Source organism: Podarcis cretensis, assembly GCF_951804945.1.
Source record: "Podarcis cretensis genome assembly, chromosome: 1".
Lineage (NCBI taxonomy): Eukaryota > Metazoa > Chordata > Lepidosauria > Squamata > Lacertidae > Podarcis > Podarcis cretensis.
This window is the reverse complement of record NC_137170.1, coordinates 71,190,949-71,203,846: the sequence shown is the minus strand read 5'-3', so window position 1 is coordinate 71,203,846 and position 12,898 is coordinate 71,190,949. Positions and strand designations below refer to the sequence as shown.

At 41.5% G+C, this 12,898-nt stretch overlaps 1 protein-coding gene across 5 annotated transcripts in view; it reads right to left on the bottom strand.

Annotated features, from left to right (window-relative positions):
- Positions 1-12,898, bottom strand: part of DENND5A (DENN domain containing 5A) — a 61,856-nt gene that overhangs the window by 38,812 nt on the left and 10,146 nt on the right. For 3 of the 5 annotated variants that reach the window (XM_079965822.1, XM_079965818.1, XM_079965820.1), the window contains exons 2-4: positions 7,072-7,143; positions 6,411-6,520; positions 4,349-5,009 (exon numbers count right to left, since the gene is read on the bottom strand). In XM_079965822.1, the coding sequence (XP_079821948.1) occupies positions 4,349-5,009; positions 6,411-6,520; positions 7,072-7,143 (843 nt within the window). The remainder of the gene's footprint in view (positions 1-4,348; positions 5,010-6,410; positions 6,521-7,071; positions 7,144-12,898) is intronic. The other 2 variants (XM_079965819.1, XM_079965821.1) reach the window with 1 other exon arrangement.

Genomic DNA, 12,898 nt, shown 5'->3' with positions numbered 1-12,898 from the left:
TCAGTTGCTTAGTCTCTGTGGAAATGAAAGATAAAGTAAAACATAGCTTTCTACCAGATATCATGCAGAGAAGTTTTTATTATTATTTTAAAAATAACTTGCACCCAGTAGAAAGGAAAAGGATATATGAGCCACAGACCAACCTCCCATTCTCCCCAATACATGGGATTGAGGAGAGGGGAAATAGTGCTATATTGAGCCTGCTAAAATCCGACACATATGGCCATTGCATCTTCAGCAAATTCTGTTGCAGCTTGAACTTTTATAATGAACTTTTTCTTCAATATGATATTAAACCGTTGATACTCATAGGCAATTTGTTTCCACAGAAAGGTTTTATCACTTCAGGTTAACCAGGTGTAGTATTTACAAAGTCTACATAAATTATCACAGTAAAAAAAATAATTCAAGAACAGTCGTTGATTCAGTTCAGATAATCACCAATTGTTAATGTGGCTTAGCTGAGCCAGAAAGGCTATATTTAATTTTCAAGCCTTAACATATTTTGGGTACTTAACAGCAGAAGGAATCTGAACAAGAGCAGACCATATTTAAACTTTGTTTTGAATAGGAACTTTATAACAACGTGAAGAAAGACCATGAGGGATGGATAGAAGAGGAACTATTGAACCTGCAAAAAACAACTTCCAGCTTTTTTATCCAAACTAGGTTGACTTACTATGATTTGATAGCTTACTATATTGAGTGATAGTTGAATAAGTCATACTCAGAGTAGACTCATTAGGTCAATGGAGTCATTTATTTCACTCAAAGTATCACTTATGTTGTCTATCAACCATTATTAAGATCAGCATGTTTATTAAAAAGGCTGTTTATAAACTTAGTTTGAATGTTTCAGGGAGAAAGAAAAAACAGTCATTTTCTTACCACAAATTTTTGTTCTCAGTCCTCATATTCCTAATCCTCAGGATGGTGCCTCCCTCTGGAGCACTTAGGCCGGGGCATTCTAAATTGCTTCTCCAGGTGAAAGGACTACCCAACTCCCAGACTAGATTGGAAGAGCAAGCAATACAGGAGGAACAAGCAATTCAGGAGATGATGTGGATGGAACACCCTCCAGAGGATTCTGATCAGAAATTCTCAGTAAAAATATATAAATATTTTCCCCCAGAGCCTCCAAAAGAGCATTACTAATTCTTGTGACATACCTGAACAGGGGTGCAGGGAAAACGGCTGAGGACCAAACGCTACTATTTCAGCACCTTGTGCAGAATCTTATCGAAGCTCTGAGAAGGAACTCAGCCTGACTAAATGCTTTGTTACACAGACTATGGGTGGAATTCAGTGTCCCACTATTGCCAGTTGGCATGATCCTCCCTCTCCTTCCCCCATGCACTGTTCTGGGGGGTTTCCCCAAGCCCCTCAAAGTCAATTTTTTGGGCGTAGCAAGGGAGTGGAAAAGCCCCATTGCACGTGGAAAAGTCCTTGTGCAGAACTTCCGCGGAGTTGCCAACGGCGCTGGTTAGGTGACTCCTGCCCTTAGCCTGAAAGCTGGGTGGCCCCTCCCCTCTGGGGAAGCAATTTTCAAAATTAATAATAATAATAATTTTATTATTTATATGCCACCCATCTGACTGGGTTGCCCCAGCAACTCCGGGTGGCTCCCAGCAAAAGATTAAAAACACTAAAACGTCAATCATTGAAAACCTCCCTGAACAGGGCTGCCTCCAAATGTCTTCTAAAAGTCAAACAGTTGTTTATCTCCTTGACATTTGATAGGAGGGTGTTCCACAGGGAGGGTGCCACTACCGAGAAGATTCTCTGCCTGTAGCTTCATGGCTCGCAGTGAGGGAACCACCAGAAGGCTCTCGGTGTTGGACCTCAGTGTCTGGACTGGATGATGGGTGTGGAGAAACTTTTTCAGGTATATAGGGCCAAGGCCATTTAGGGCTTTAAAGGTCAACACCAGAACGGTCCTGCTTAAGTGATCTAGAGAGAAGCGCCATCCCAAAGATTACAAATGGTCCCTCAGGGGTCTCTAGGGCATTTATATCCTTTGGAAATGTTTACAGGCATACCCAGAGCAGGTGTTCCATAAACAAAAGGCTGGCAACTGGACTGAGGGTCTTCCTACTCACACATGTTGGAGGTGATTTTCACCAGTTCCCCCATCCCCCTGCTAAGTACCATGTTATCTCCCACACTATGCTAAAGGATTATCCAACATACCTGAACAATTTTTTATTGTAGATATTTATATACCAGAATTTTTAGAAAATGCAAGGAGAAATGAGTTAAAATAACCGTATTATTCTGTGAGCAGGAGGCTGCATGGAGCAGAATATCTGCTCACCTGGGACTCCAGGTGGACGGCTATTGCCGCACAGCGTGGCCATGGTGGGTTCAGGGAAGCTGCCATCTTCCAGTGCGGCCAGGGAAGGGGATTGCTGGCACTGCCCACCTCTGGCCATGTCAGGATCCCAGGTAAGGACAGGCAGTGTCCACTCAGCCAATCAGAGGCTGGGGCTTGTGGGCTGCGAGCAGCCCACTCCTAGCCTATTTAAGGGAGTGGCCAGGTGTCGGCCGCCCGTTTGGAGGATTGTTGTGGGATTTTTCCACCCACCCACCCAGTCTTAAAGGGCCAGCCCAGCGGGGGGGGGGGGCATGGACAGACACATTGCCTTGCTATGAACCTTGCTATGGTTTATTCAGTCACCATATTTGGGGTCAGGGAGAAATTTTCTCCTGCAAGCAAATTGGCAGGCTTGTAGGTTTTCACTTACCTCATAGCAACCATCACAACTTTGGCAGATAAGGCATTGGGCTGCATCCTTAGTCTCAGAGGTACCCCGTTAGAGGGGTCCAGGAGGGGTGATTCTGTCCATGAGTCCATTGTGGGGCCAAGGGGTCAATAAAACTCTCCCAGTGGTGGCCTGTGCAGGATTGTGGCATCTAATCAATGTTGGGGGTGACTCCCCAGCACAGGTTTGATCCCACCAGGTTCCTATCAGGTAGCAGGCAAGCTGCCTGATGCAGAATACATACCCAATGCACTCAGCCAAATCTACTCTTTCCTGTTATCAATAAAGTTGTGGCATAATTCAATCCAATACCAGTTTCCTGTGTCATTTTTGTTGCCTTACCTTCACCTGCCATGGCCATTATGCTCCTGTGGCGGCAACTTTATTCATGGGGTCTCTGGAACCAGCCCAATGACACTTTATTATTTTATAATAAAGCTGCGATCTTATACCCACATACCTGGCAGCAAGTTTCACTGAATTCAGTGGAACTTGCTTCAGTTAAACAGCCACAGGATTGCACAGTAAGCATTTAATTAATTACTTTTTCAGTTACCTGGTACTGATGCAGAAATTTGTTTTATCTAGCTGGAAAATATCTGCAAGCACAGTATAACTTTCAATAGTATAAAGGTTTTTACAGGTCTGAAGAGAGACAATAGCATTTTAAGCTTTAGGGTAGCTTTTATCACCAATTATACAGGGATAGTCAAGCACACATATCACCAATTATACAGATAAGGGTTTTATTTATTTATTTAAGACAGTCAAAATTTAGAACAAAGCATTCTGCTAGAAATTAATGGCTTATATATAAATGTGAATTCAGTATGAGCCTTATGCTGAGATATCATTAGCATCCTCACTTATCTCATTAGCAGCCTCACCAATGACATCCAACTTTATTCCTGACTATGCTTTATCTAACCGACCTCACCTCCTTAAACTCATTTGCACTAACTACCTACTGCTGTCTTAAAGGAAAGAATTAAAAGAAATCAAGAAAGATCACACTCAAGGTATTTGTTTCATTGAGGAGACTTGTGAAAATTTTACTGTGTTTGATGTTTTTATTTGTTGGAAGCAGCCCAGAGTGGCTGGGGCAACCCAGTCAGATGGATGACCTATAAATCATCATCATCATCAATGAAATGAAGACCCGTTTTACAAGATCTCCAGATTTTTTTATTTCATAATTTTAATGATCACCAAGGTATACTCAGACTACATCACTAAGCCAGGAGCAGAGAATTGGATTCAGTTGGCAAGCCCAATCCTTACTGAATCCTTACTGAAAAACTGGACAGAGACCACATCCATGTGGAGCTCCACTCATGGAAGATACCTCCCCTTGATTTTTAGGGATACCCCATATTGTCTAAGCTCCTATGCTATAGCCTGCTCCCATTCATCAGTGCTTTCCAACCCTCAGTGAAGCATTTTGAAGGCCTGCCCTGGGGAGCAGGAGTAGGAAAGTCAGCTTCTGCCAGCCCTGCTATGCGTACTTTAGTGTGGATCCAATGCATCAAGAACAGGTTATCTTTACCACATTGACCAGCATTTATAATATAAAAGGCTATACTCACGCTGTGAATAGAGCAATATCTGAAATTCCAAAAGAGCACAGGTGAAGAGCTGAACCATATTCTCTACTCCAAGTAACTCAAAAACTTCTTTAACTGGAAAGTCAAATAATGGCAATTCACTGGTGCTTGGCCTCTGGCAGATAATTGGTCCATAAACTCCTGAAAATTTTAGTGATCTCCCTGCAGGTGGTAGGGGAACTTCATAGAGTATATTGTAGATAAAGCTTTCCAAAGGTAATGGTGGTGGTTGAGGTGAAGTTACAGCTTGGTGAAGTTGCTCAAGCACTCTCCTACACGCCTTCATGAAAGACATTGGGGTTATCAGACAAATGCACTTAGAGACATAAAGAGTGTCTCTGCTAATATCATAGGAGTTAAATCGTTGTAGCTTTGTTACAGAGGTGCCATTACAGTCTTCTATGGTGCTACAGATATCTTTGTCATTGGTAGGTGGAGTATGAAGAATATCATATTCCGCATTGTGCATGTGATATAATGTCTGCATTGCGCTACAGATTTGTTTGCTGGTAACTTCCTCATAAAATGTGAGAGAAAACCCAAATGTCCGAGAGCCATCTTCACGGGTAATGATAAAAGAATGGAACTGAGGTTCTCTGGCATCAGCTTGTGTCTTGAAAGACAGACCCTTAGGCATACATAGCTGTGGGAGAAATGAAGAAATAGAAATGTTTATTTTTATTCAGCCAGGTATTTTATTAGATGAAAACACACAATAAAAAACTTGTGTTTTTATGCTGCTTTTATTTTGTACTGCATCTTAGTTTTTTGTGAGCTGCTCAGAGGCCAGCCACTATTGGGTTTCTATACTGACAGTGGTGCTTATGACACTGGTAGCTAAGCTATCTCCCCTGCAGCTGTCTTATTGAAAATATATTTACTTGGGTAGGTGTCATGAGTTACTCAGTGCCTTCAGGCACAAACCTGGGAGAGCAGACTCTAGAGGAAGATGAAGAAGCAGATGAGGAGGACTAGGGAGGGGAAGCTGGAGTAGGAGTCCCAGCTGCTGCTTCCCTCCCTGTGAGGGCACACTGTTGGAGGCTGGGAAAACCTCAGAGCTGCAGCCTGGGGTGGCTGAACAGAATTCCAAGAAAGAGGGTTTAGTATTGTCTTTCAAGGCCAAATAAAGGATCCACCAATGGGAACAGACACTCCCACCCCAACAGTGTATGCGCCTGCAGTCTAGACATTCTCAAAAGACTAATTTTCGCAAGTAATGCATGTGCTCTCTTTTGGCTATAAAGCTTGGGTTGGGGGCACTTGGGTTGGGACAACTTTGCTGCTCTTGTATGGTTTTGAACACCGTGCCCTGAATCTTGGACTTTGGAATTATGGCTTTGCTTCTAGTTCAGTTAACTCCTCCACCCTGTTTGTAGAAGCTCTGTTTGAGTTAGCTTTTATCTGTTGTTGTGCCTATATTGTACTCTGCTTTAATTAACATTCTTTTTTCACTCTCAGATTGCCTCTGTTATCATGCCTGGAGCAGGAGCTAGGACAGTAGGAGAGAGGGCCAAAAGAACATATAGAAGTAGACATCATGGGTAAGAGGACAGGAAACAATATGCCTTCATGATATAGGCTTAGGAAACAATATGCCTATGTGATATATGTTTATAAGTAACTTTAAGTAGTCCATTTCCTGTCCCTTCTTAATCTCTCTGTGAATTCATGTGCATGTGTAAGTGTGTCTCCCAATCAGCCACGTTGTAGGTCAGTCTTCCCAAGCCTAGTGTTATCCAGATGTTGCTGGACTCCAACTCCCATCATCCCTATTCACTGGCCATGCTAGCTGGAGCTCATGGGAGCTGGAACTGAATAACACCTGATAGGCTCCGTCCTGAGAATGGCTATTCTAGGCTTTGCTGAAGTTGGAATAAAAGTTGCTCTTAGTTAAGTCTTCATACTTTGGCCTGATTTCTGAATGAGAACAAACTTTCTAGAAGCTAATCTACATAAATGTATGCATCCTGGTGCAACATACAAATATGAATATTATAGCACCAGACCATTAGTGCAAGTGCAACAAAGAAAATTAAGAACCAACCATTCCCACTGCATCCTGATCAAAAGGATTCCATTCAACATTTTCTGGATAACGAGCAAGAACTTTGGACTTGAATGTGCGTCTTAATGGAGTTTGTTCAAAGTTTTCACCTGAAAAATGAATACAAGAATCAAAATAGTTTCACTTCAAGGTTTTTTTGTCTGTGTGTGTAGATGCCAGAAAGCACACTGAGTAGTAAAAGGAACAGGTTCAAATAGTTCCTTAAAGAGAAACAGGAAATGGAAAGTAGTGGTTAGCAAGAAAGTAAGCAAAATGAGGTTATAATATTGGTTGTATCTTACATACAATTAACTATGTGTGCTAAATAGGTTCAGCCCAAATTATTTTATTTGCTTCATTTATTTCAAAAGTTAATCATGAGCATGTTTATTTGTTCACCAAAACCAAACCCCATTTTAAAAGTAATCCAAGAAATGCACACATAGGTAACAGATGCTAAAGTTAAGCAAAATTTAGTGTATACAAGATCAATGTTAATAGCTTTGTTAAGTATTTATACCTAGAATCCATCATCTGTTAGAGAAATCAGCTGAGAATGGAAAGCTAGAAGGCACAAAATGGTCAAGGGACAGAAATACTAGAAGAGAAATATCCATATGAATTAAAGTTTTGATTAGTTGTCCCTGTATTTTTGTTTTACCTTCTGCTGAACTTGAAATGAAACGGCTACCACCATCTTGGGCTTTAGAGGCCTGTATATACTGGCATAATGCTATATAACAAATAAAAAGAACACTGTATTATGATTAAGTAAGTGTTACCTCTTATTATAACTTTAAATTTCCTTCAAAAATAATTTCACTCAACAGGTCTATCTCCATATTTTCCAAATGCATTCAGGATATTAAACAAGCGTTACATTAAAAATCCCTTTTCAAACTGGATAGCAACAGACCTCTGAGCAGCAAATGAGAAACATCAAGGTCAGTCACCTAAATAAACATTCATATTTAGTAAAAGGATCAGGTTCGAATAGTTCCTTTAAGAGAAACAGGAATTGGAATTGGTTAGTTGATATGGATATACTGTTTTTGGAGGAACTGTGATGGTTTTGTGCTCAAAGTATAATTTCAAACAAGAAAAGACAAGTGCCAGCTTCTTGTGGGATCATCTTCTTGGTAGAGCTTTCCCCATTCTACAGATAAGGCACTCTTCTCAAAACAGGATGCTGGCTAATTCACATGGATGTGCACTCAATCGGATAAATTTTAGCATTAGAAATTGCAGTGGAGCTATTATCATGGCTGCCCTGGCATAGCTAGGCTAGGCTCGAAGTGACCATAAGAATGTAAAGTATAATGAACAGTAGAAGTAAGAGAGGCAGGGTCAAGAGTGCTTAACCATTAAGTTTTCACCATGGTGACTAGCCATGACTGGGGCTACCTAGAACTAGGAAGCTTATGTAGAGCTTCCAAGCAATAAGGCAACACTAACAACAACAAAAGATATTTAAAGCAACAGGAATGTTGATAAGGTTTATTCCTAGGCCAAATGGCTAAAGTGTCTGCCCACAAACTTGAAGGACTGAGAGACTACCAGTGATTTCACAACACAGTCCTACGCATTGGTACTCAGAAAAAGCACCATTGAGTTCAATGGGACTTCCAACCCCACCCCCGCATGAGAATGTATAGGATTGCTGCCTTAGGCAAATGTAGTTTAATATTGAGTAAACTATGCTTCTTTCTACTGATACCCTGCCAAAAAAAGAACCTCAAAGAACATATTGCTGTTAATTATTCTGGTATAACTATATTTTGTATTCAGGTGACAAATAAACAACTTTCATTAAATTCATTAAATAATTATAGAATTCAAGATGAGGCTCCTTTTAAAAGTTGCCATTCCATGCAAAAATAATGTAAGTCAAAAGATGAATAACTTGCAAGTTACTGTATACTATTAACGCTCCGAACACCAAGAATTTTACTGTGCTAAAGGTCAAACAAAATGGTCAAAATTGCTATGCTACATCATACCACAAGCCTATTAAAGCTACATTCTCTACTTCCAGGCCCCTCCGGCCTCTGAACTCTACCAAGGTGACATCGTCTCTCGTCAATGCAATCCCCCCCATTGGCTCTGCTTTACACTCCAAGTACTTTTACCTGGTTAGAATGCTTCCTTGAACTGAAAGCCTCTTGCTTCCTTGGATGAAAGATAGAGAGTGGTCAGAGCGTGGTCAGAGCGTGTAGAAACTAGCCTACTGTATAAAGGTACAATTTACATTTGTTGCCTCATCCACGTTTGCATCTGACCGTGCCTAGCACTGGCATGGCCCTCAAGATGTTGTCCAGAAGAGAACACAGCCCTTGGTCTGGAAAGGATTCCTCACCCATGCTCAAAACTTCTATATTGTTTTGAGCAATCCTTGGTTGCTTCCAGCATCTGATAATCAGAAAGGTATACTGCTGTGCAATGAAGATTTCAAATTCAAAACTAATAGCAGCCTCAAAAGCCATTTGAGAATCTTAATCAAGTAGTTTACTACAGAGTATTTAATAAACCTAAGGACTATGAGCAATGGCCGAATAGATTTTAATGGCAGTACTTCTCTCACTACACTTCATGCGGATATAAATGCTTTCTAAATAAAGAAGGGGGGATTTTTACTCCAAAAATAAACCTTCATCAAATGAATAGGAAAATGAGCATGTAGAGGGTGACAGCTGCTATAACAATAAACCAAAATTACATGAATTAACATGATTCAAATAAAAGCAAAGCTTTCATCACCACCTGCAAAATGAGATGGGGGAAGCCATTTCAATACTTCATTTATTCTCAAATACACAGTAATTAAATGGCAAAAGAAGCTGATTTCACTGTGTTCTACTCATCAATGAAAAATGATTCCAGATTATACTTTAGTGTTTACTCTTTAGGGCACACTCATTCTACAAAAAATGTTGTCAACATTGGACTTGAGATTCATGACAATACAGAACACGCACAGTGAGGTCTATTTTATAAAATGTTTGGAAAAGTAAAAGGTTTAGAGATGAAATGTGTGACCCCCTATACACCACAAAGATTCCTGAAAGAAGGATGAAATACAAATGTGTTACATTCCATCTTGCAGCCTCAACTAGGCACACCAGGTAGCTCACATATAGGAATAATGCTGGGCTTACCTGTTGGATATTATCTCTGCGTGAGAGAGAATAATTTGTTCCAGAAACAAAGAAGAACAGAGAAAAAGTTTCAAGAAACAGCAGAAGGCTGAGACTGTTTTGTCTATGCAAGGATGTTTTCTGTGGGAACTGTTCTTTAGCCATGCACAGTGTTACAAGAAGTACTGACAACAATAGTTCTGTGTATCTTGTTGTGAGTCTCTTGCTTGCGTGTTGCGATGAAAGTAGCAGAGAAAGAGTCTTGGACTCTTGTTGGACTCTAAGCGTGCCTTGACCATGGCAGTGGTGAATGTCTTTATGTATCATTATGGTTTTATGCCTATCAAGTAAACTTCTATACTTCACTGAATCTTTATGGCGTCCATGAGTGTTCATTGCCTGCTGTACCTTCATCCCCAAAGACACTTCCAAGTAAGGAGCTGCGTTGAGATGTAACGCTGCTGAGTATGAATAGTGGCACACACACGCAGCAAAAGTGTTGCCGCACCCAATCCTTCTAAATGATCCATCAGAAGTTGATGGATTGATCCAACGTTACCAATCCAATGCCAACTATTGGGGGTGAGAGGAATAACAGAATAACGCAGAGCAGTTCCTAGAAGAGCCTACCCTATTGCTCTGAGCTAACTTGGTTTTGAATGATTCTTTTTTAAGGAGGGGAGAAGTGACAGGAATCTTGTTTGCTTGTTTGTTGCCTGCCAGCCATGAGTGCTAGTAGTGGGCACTTGCTTCACCCAATAAAGGGGTTCTACAGGTTGCATCCAGCACTGCAGCGCTACTGTCACAATGGACTTCCATGTGTGTAATGGAACTTCATCTCAAATCTCCTTCAGCCCCCTTTGCAGCCTCAAAATTATCTCCAGAGCACTGTAAGATGCTGTGAGAAAGAGGTGTATGTGTGGCTATGTATATGTGAAATGCCAGAGAAAGAACTTGTGTGTGTGTGTGTGTGGTGGCAACTTTGCATATTTTTCCTGGTAACCCTGTTTTTACTAGACAACAAGAAGAAGAGAAGAAGAAGAGTTTGGATTTGATATCCCGCCTTTCACTCCCTTTAAGGAGTCTCAAAGCGGCTAACATTCTCCTTTCCCTTCCTCCCCCACAACAAACACTCTGTGAGGTGAGTGGGGCTGAGAGACTTCAAAGAAGTGTGACTGGCCCAAGGTCACCCAGCAGCTGCATGTGGAGGAGCAGAGACGCGAACCCGGTTCCCCAGATTATGAGACTACCGCTCTTAACCACTACACCACACTGGCTCTCAGTATCATTGTGTAGGGGGGAATCAATATTGTGTGATATCCACAATCAAGAACAGCAGCACGTAGCTGACATCCCATGGTAAGCATCTGGTGGCAGCAGGTGCTGCGAGGACTATTAAGGGAAGTTTGGACTCAGCAGACCAGCCAAATTATTTACAGTGGTACCTCAGGTTACATACGCTTCAGGTTACAGACTCCGCTAACCCAGAAATATTACCTCGGGTTAAGAACTTTGCTTCAGGATGAGAACAGAAATCGTGTTCCTGCGGCGCAGCAGTAGCGGGAGGTCCCAATAGCTAAAGTGGTGCTTCTGGTTAAGAACACTTTCAGGTTAAGAACGGACCTCCGGAACAAATTAAGTTCTTAACCCGAGGTACCACTGTACTTTGTAAGGAACCCATAGAAATCACACTCATCTATTTTTTTGTAGGTCTGCAAACCTTAGGGCTCCCCTAAGCCTGTGAGTACCTCCCTCTTACATATAGTTACTGCTGTCTTAACTACATTTAGACATACACCCAGAGAATTGTTTTATTTGTACATTGTTTAATATCCAGTGTTAAACTTACACCATAATAGCAATCTACTTCAAATAAATAAAATAAAAAAGGCAGATAATAAAGGCGACAGAAGCGTTCAGAGAGCCAAAACATCTGTTTGGCCATGGTAAACTTACTCTTCCACCTAACTTGTGTAAGATTTGGGTTTGCATAAAAAGGCTCAAGCCCAGCTAGTTAGAACAATGCCTGAAGGACGATTTGAGAGGAAATGTATCAGTTGTTCCCCTTTTGCTCACGAATGCACTAACAGCACATTTTTAGGAAAATGCAGTTATAAACACATGAAGATGCAAAAAAAGTTGCTAGCTCACACAACAATGACCTCAAATAAGCATGATCTTTATCTATCCACTGACTCCCAATAAATTCAATCTACGTAAAATAGCAATAAAAAGAAATATATCATTCAACCTTCTGTCATCTAATTGTTTCTGTATTAAGCTATCCGTAACGCAGACAACTATTGATCCAAGTTAGTCTTTCAGTATACAGCTGATTAAGTCTTGTTTTCAAAATCAAACTGGTAGCAACATTGAACTAAAAAGCCAAGCTTGGGTTTCCCAAGACACACTATAAATACTAGCAACATGATCAGCAATATTTATGCAATTTCTGCCTATCAAAAACATTCTTCTCTCCCACACACAAAAAGTTTCAAGAGTGACCAATTACTTCTTAACCCCATTACTGAATGAGATGATACCAATTAACAAGACAAGCTAATTTGTTAGTGACTTTGTCATTAGCAGCAAGTTTTAGGCAGGCAGCCAAGAGAGAAATAACAGGAAGCCCTGTTCTACTTCTTTATGCTTGCACCTTGCTCTGCTACTAATGACAGCTTCTTTGGTTCCTGTAGAATGTGGTTATCCTGAACAAGGTATCAAACTAGATGTTCTGGACATCCGATACCATCTTGAGGACTCTTCACTGCTGGGCAGAGAGGAGGGTAACTGCATACGGAAGACAAGAGTGTAGGGTGGGAAGGTGGAGCAAACTGGGAGGTTGTCTGACGCTAGAGGGGAGGGTGAAGTACACCTAAAAATAACTTACTACTGCCACCCATCTATGATGAAATTCATGAGTCTTACAAGTTGGATGAAAACACCCAAGGGAGTTTTTCAAAATTTAACACAGCATTAAGGTAAAGGTAAAGGTACCCCTGCCCTTCGGGCCAGTCTTGCCAGACTCTAGGGTTGTGCGCTCATCTCACTCTAGAGGCCGGGAGCCAGCGCTGTCCGCAAACACTTCCGGGTCACGTGGCCAGCGTGACAAGCTGCATCTGGCGAGCCAGTGCAGCACACGGAACGCCGTTTACCTTCCCGCTGGTAAGCGGTCCCTATTTATCTACTTGCACCCAGGGGTGCTTTCGAACTGCTAGGTTGGCAGGCGCTGGGACCGAACGACGGGAGCGCACCCCGCCGCAGGGATTCGAACCGCCGACCATGCGATTGGCAAGTCCTAGGCGCTGTGGTTTTAACTTTATTAGCCTCAAATAACCCTAGTCAGATATTCAG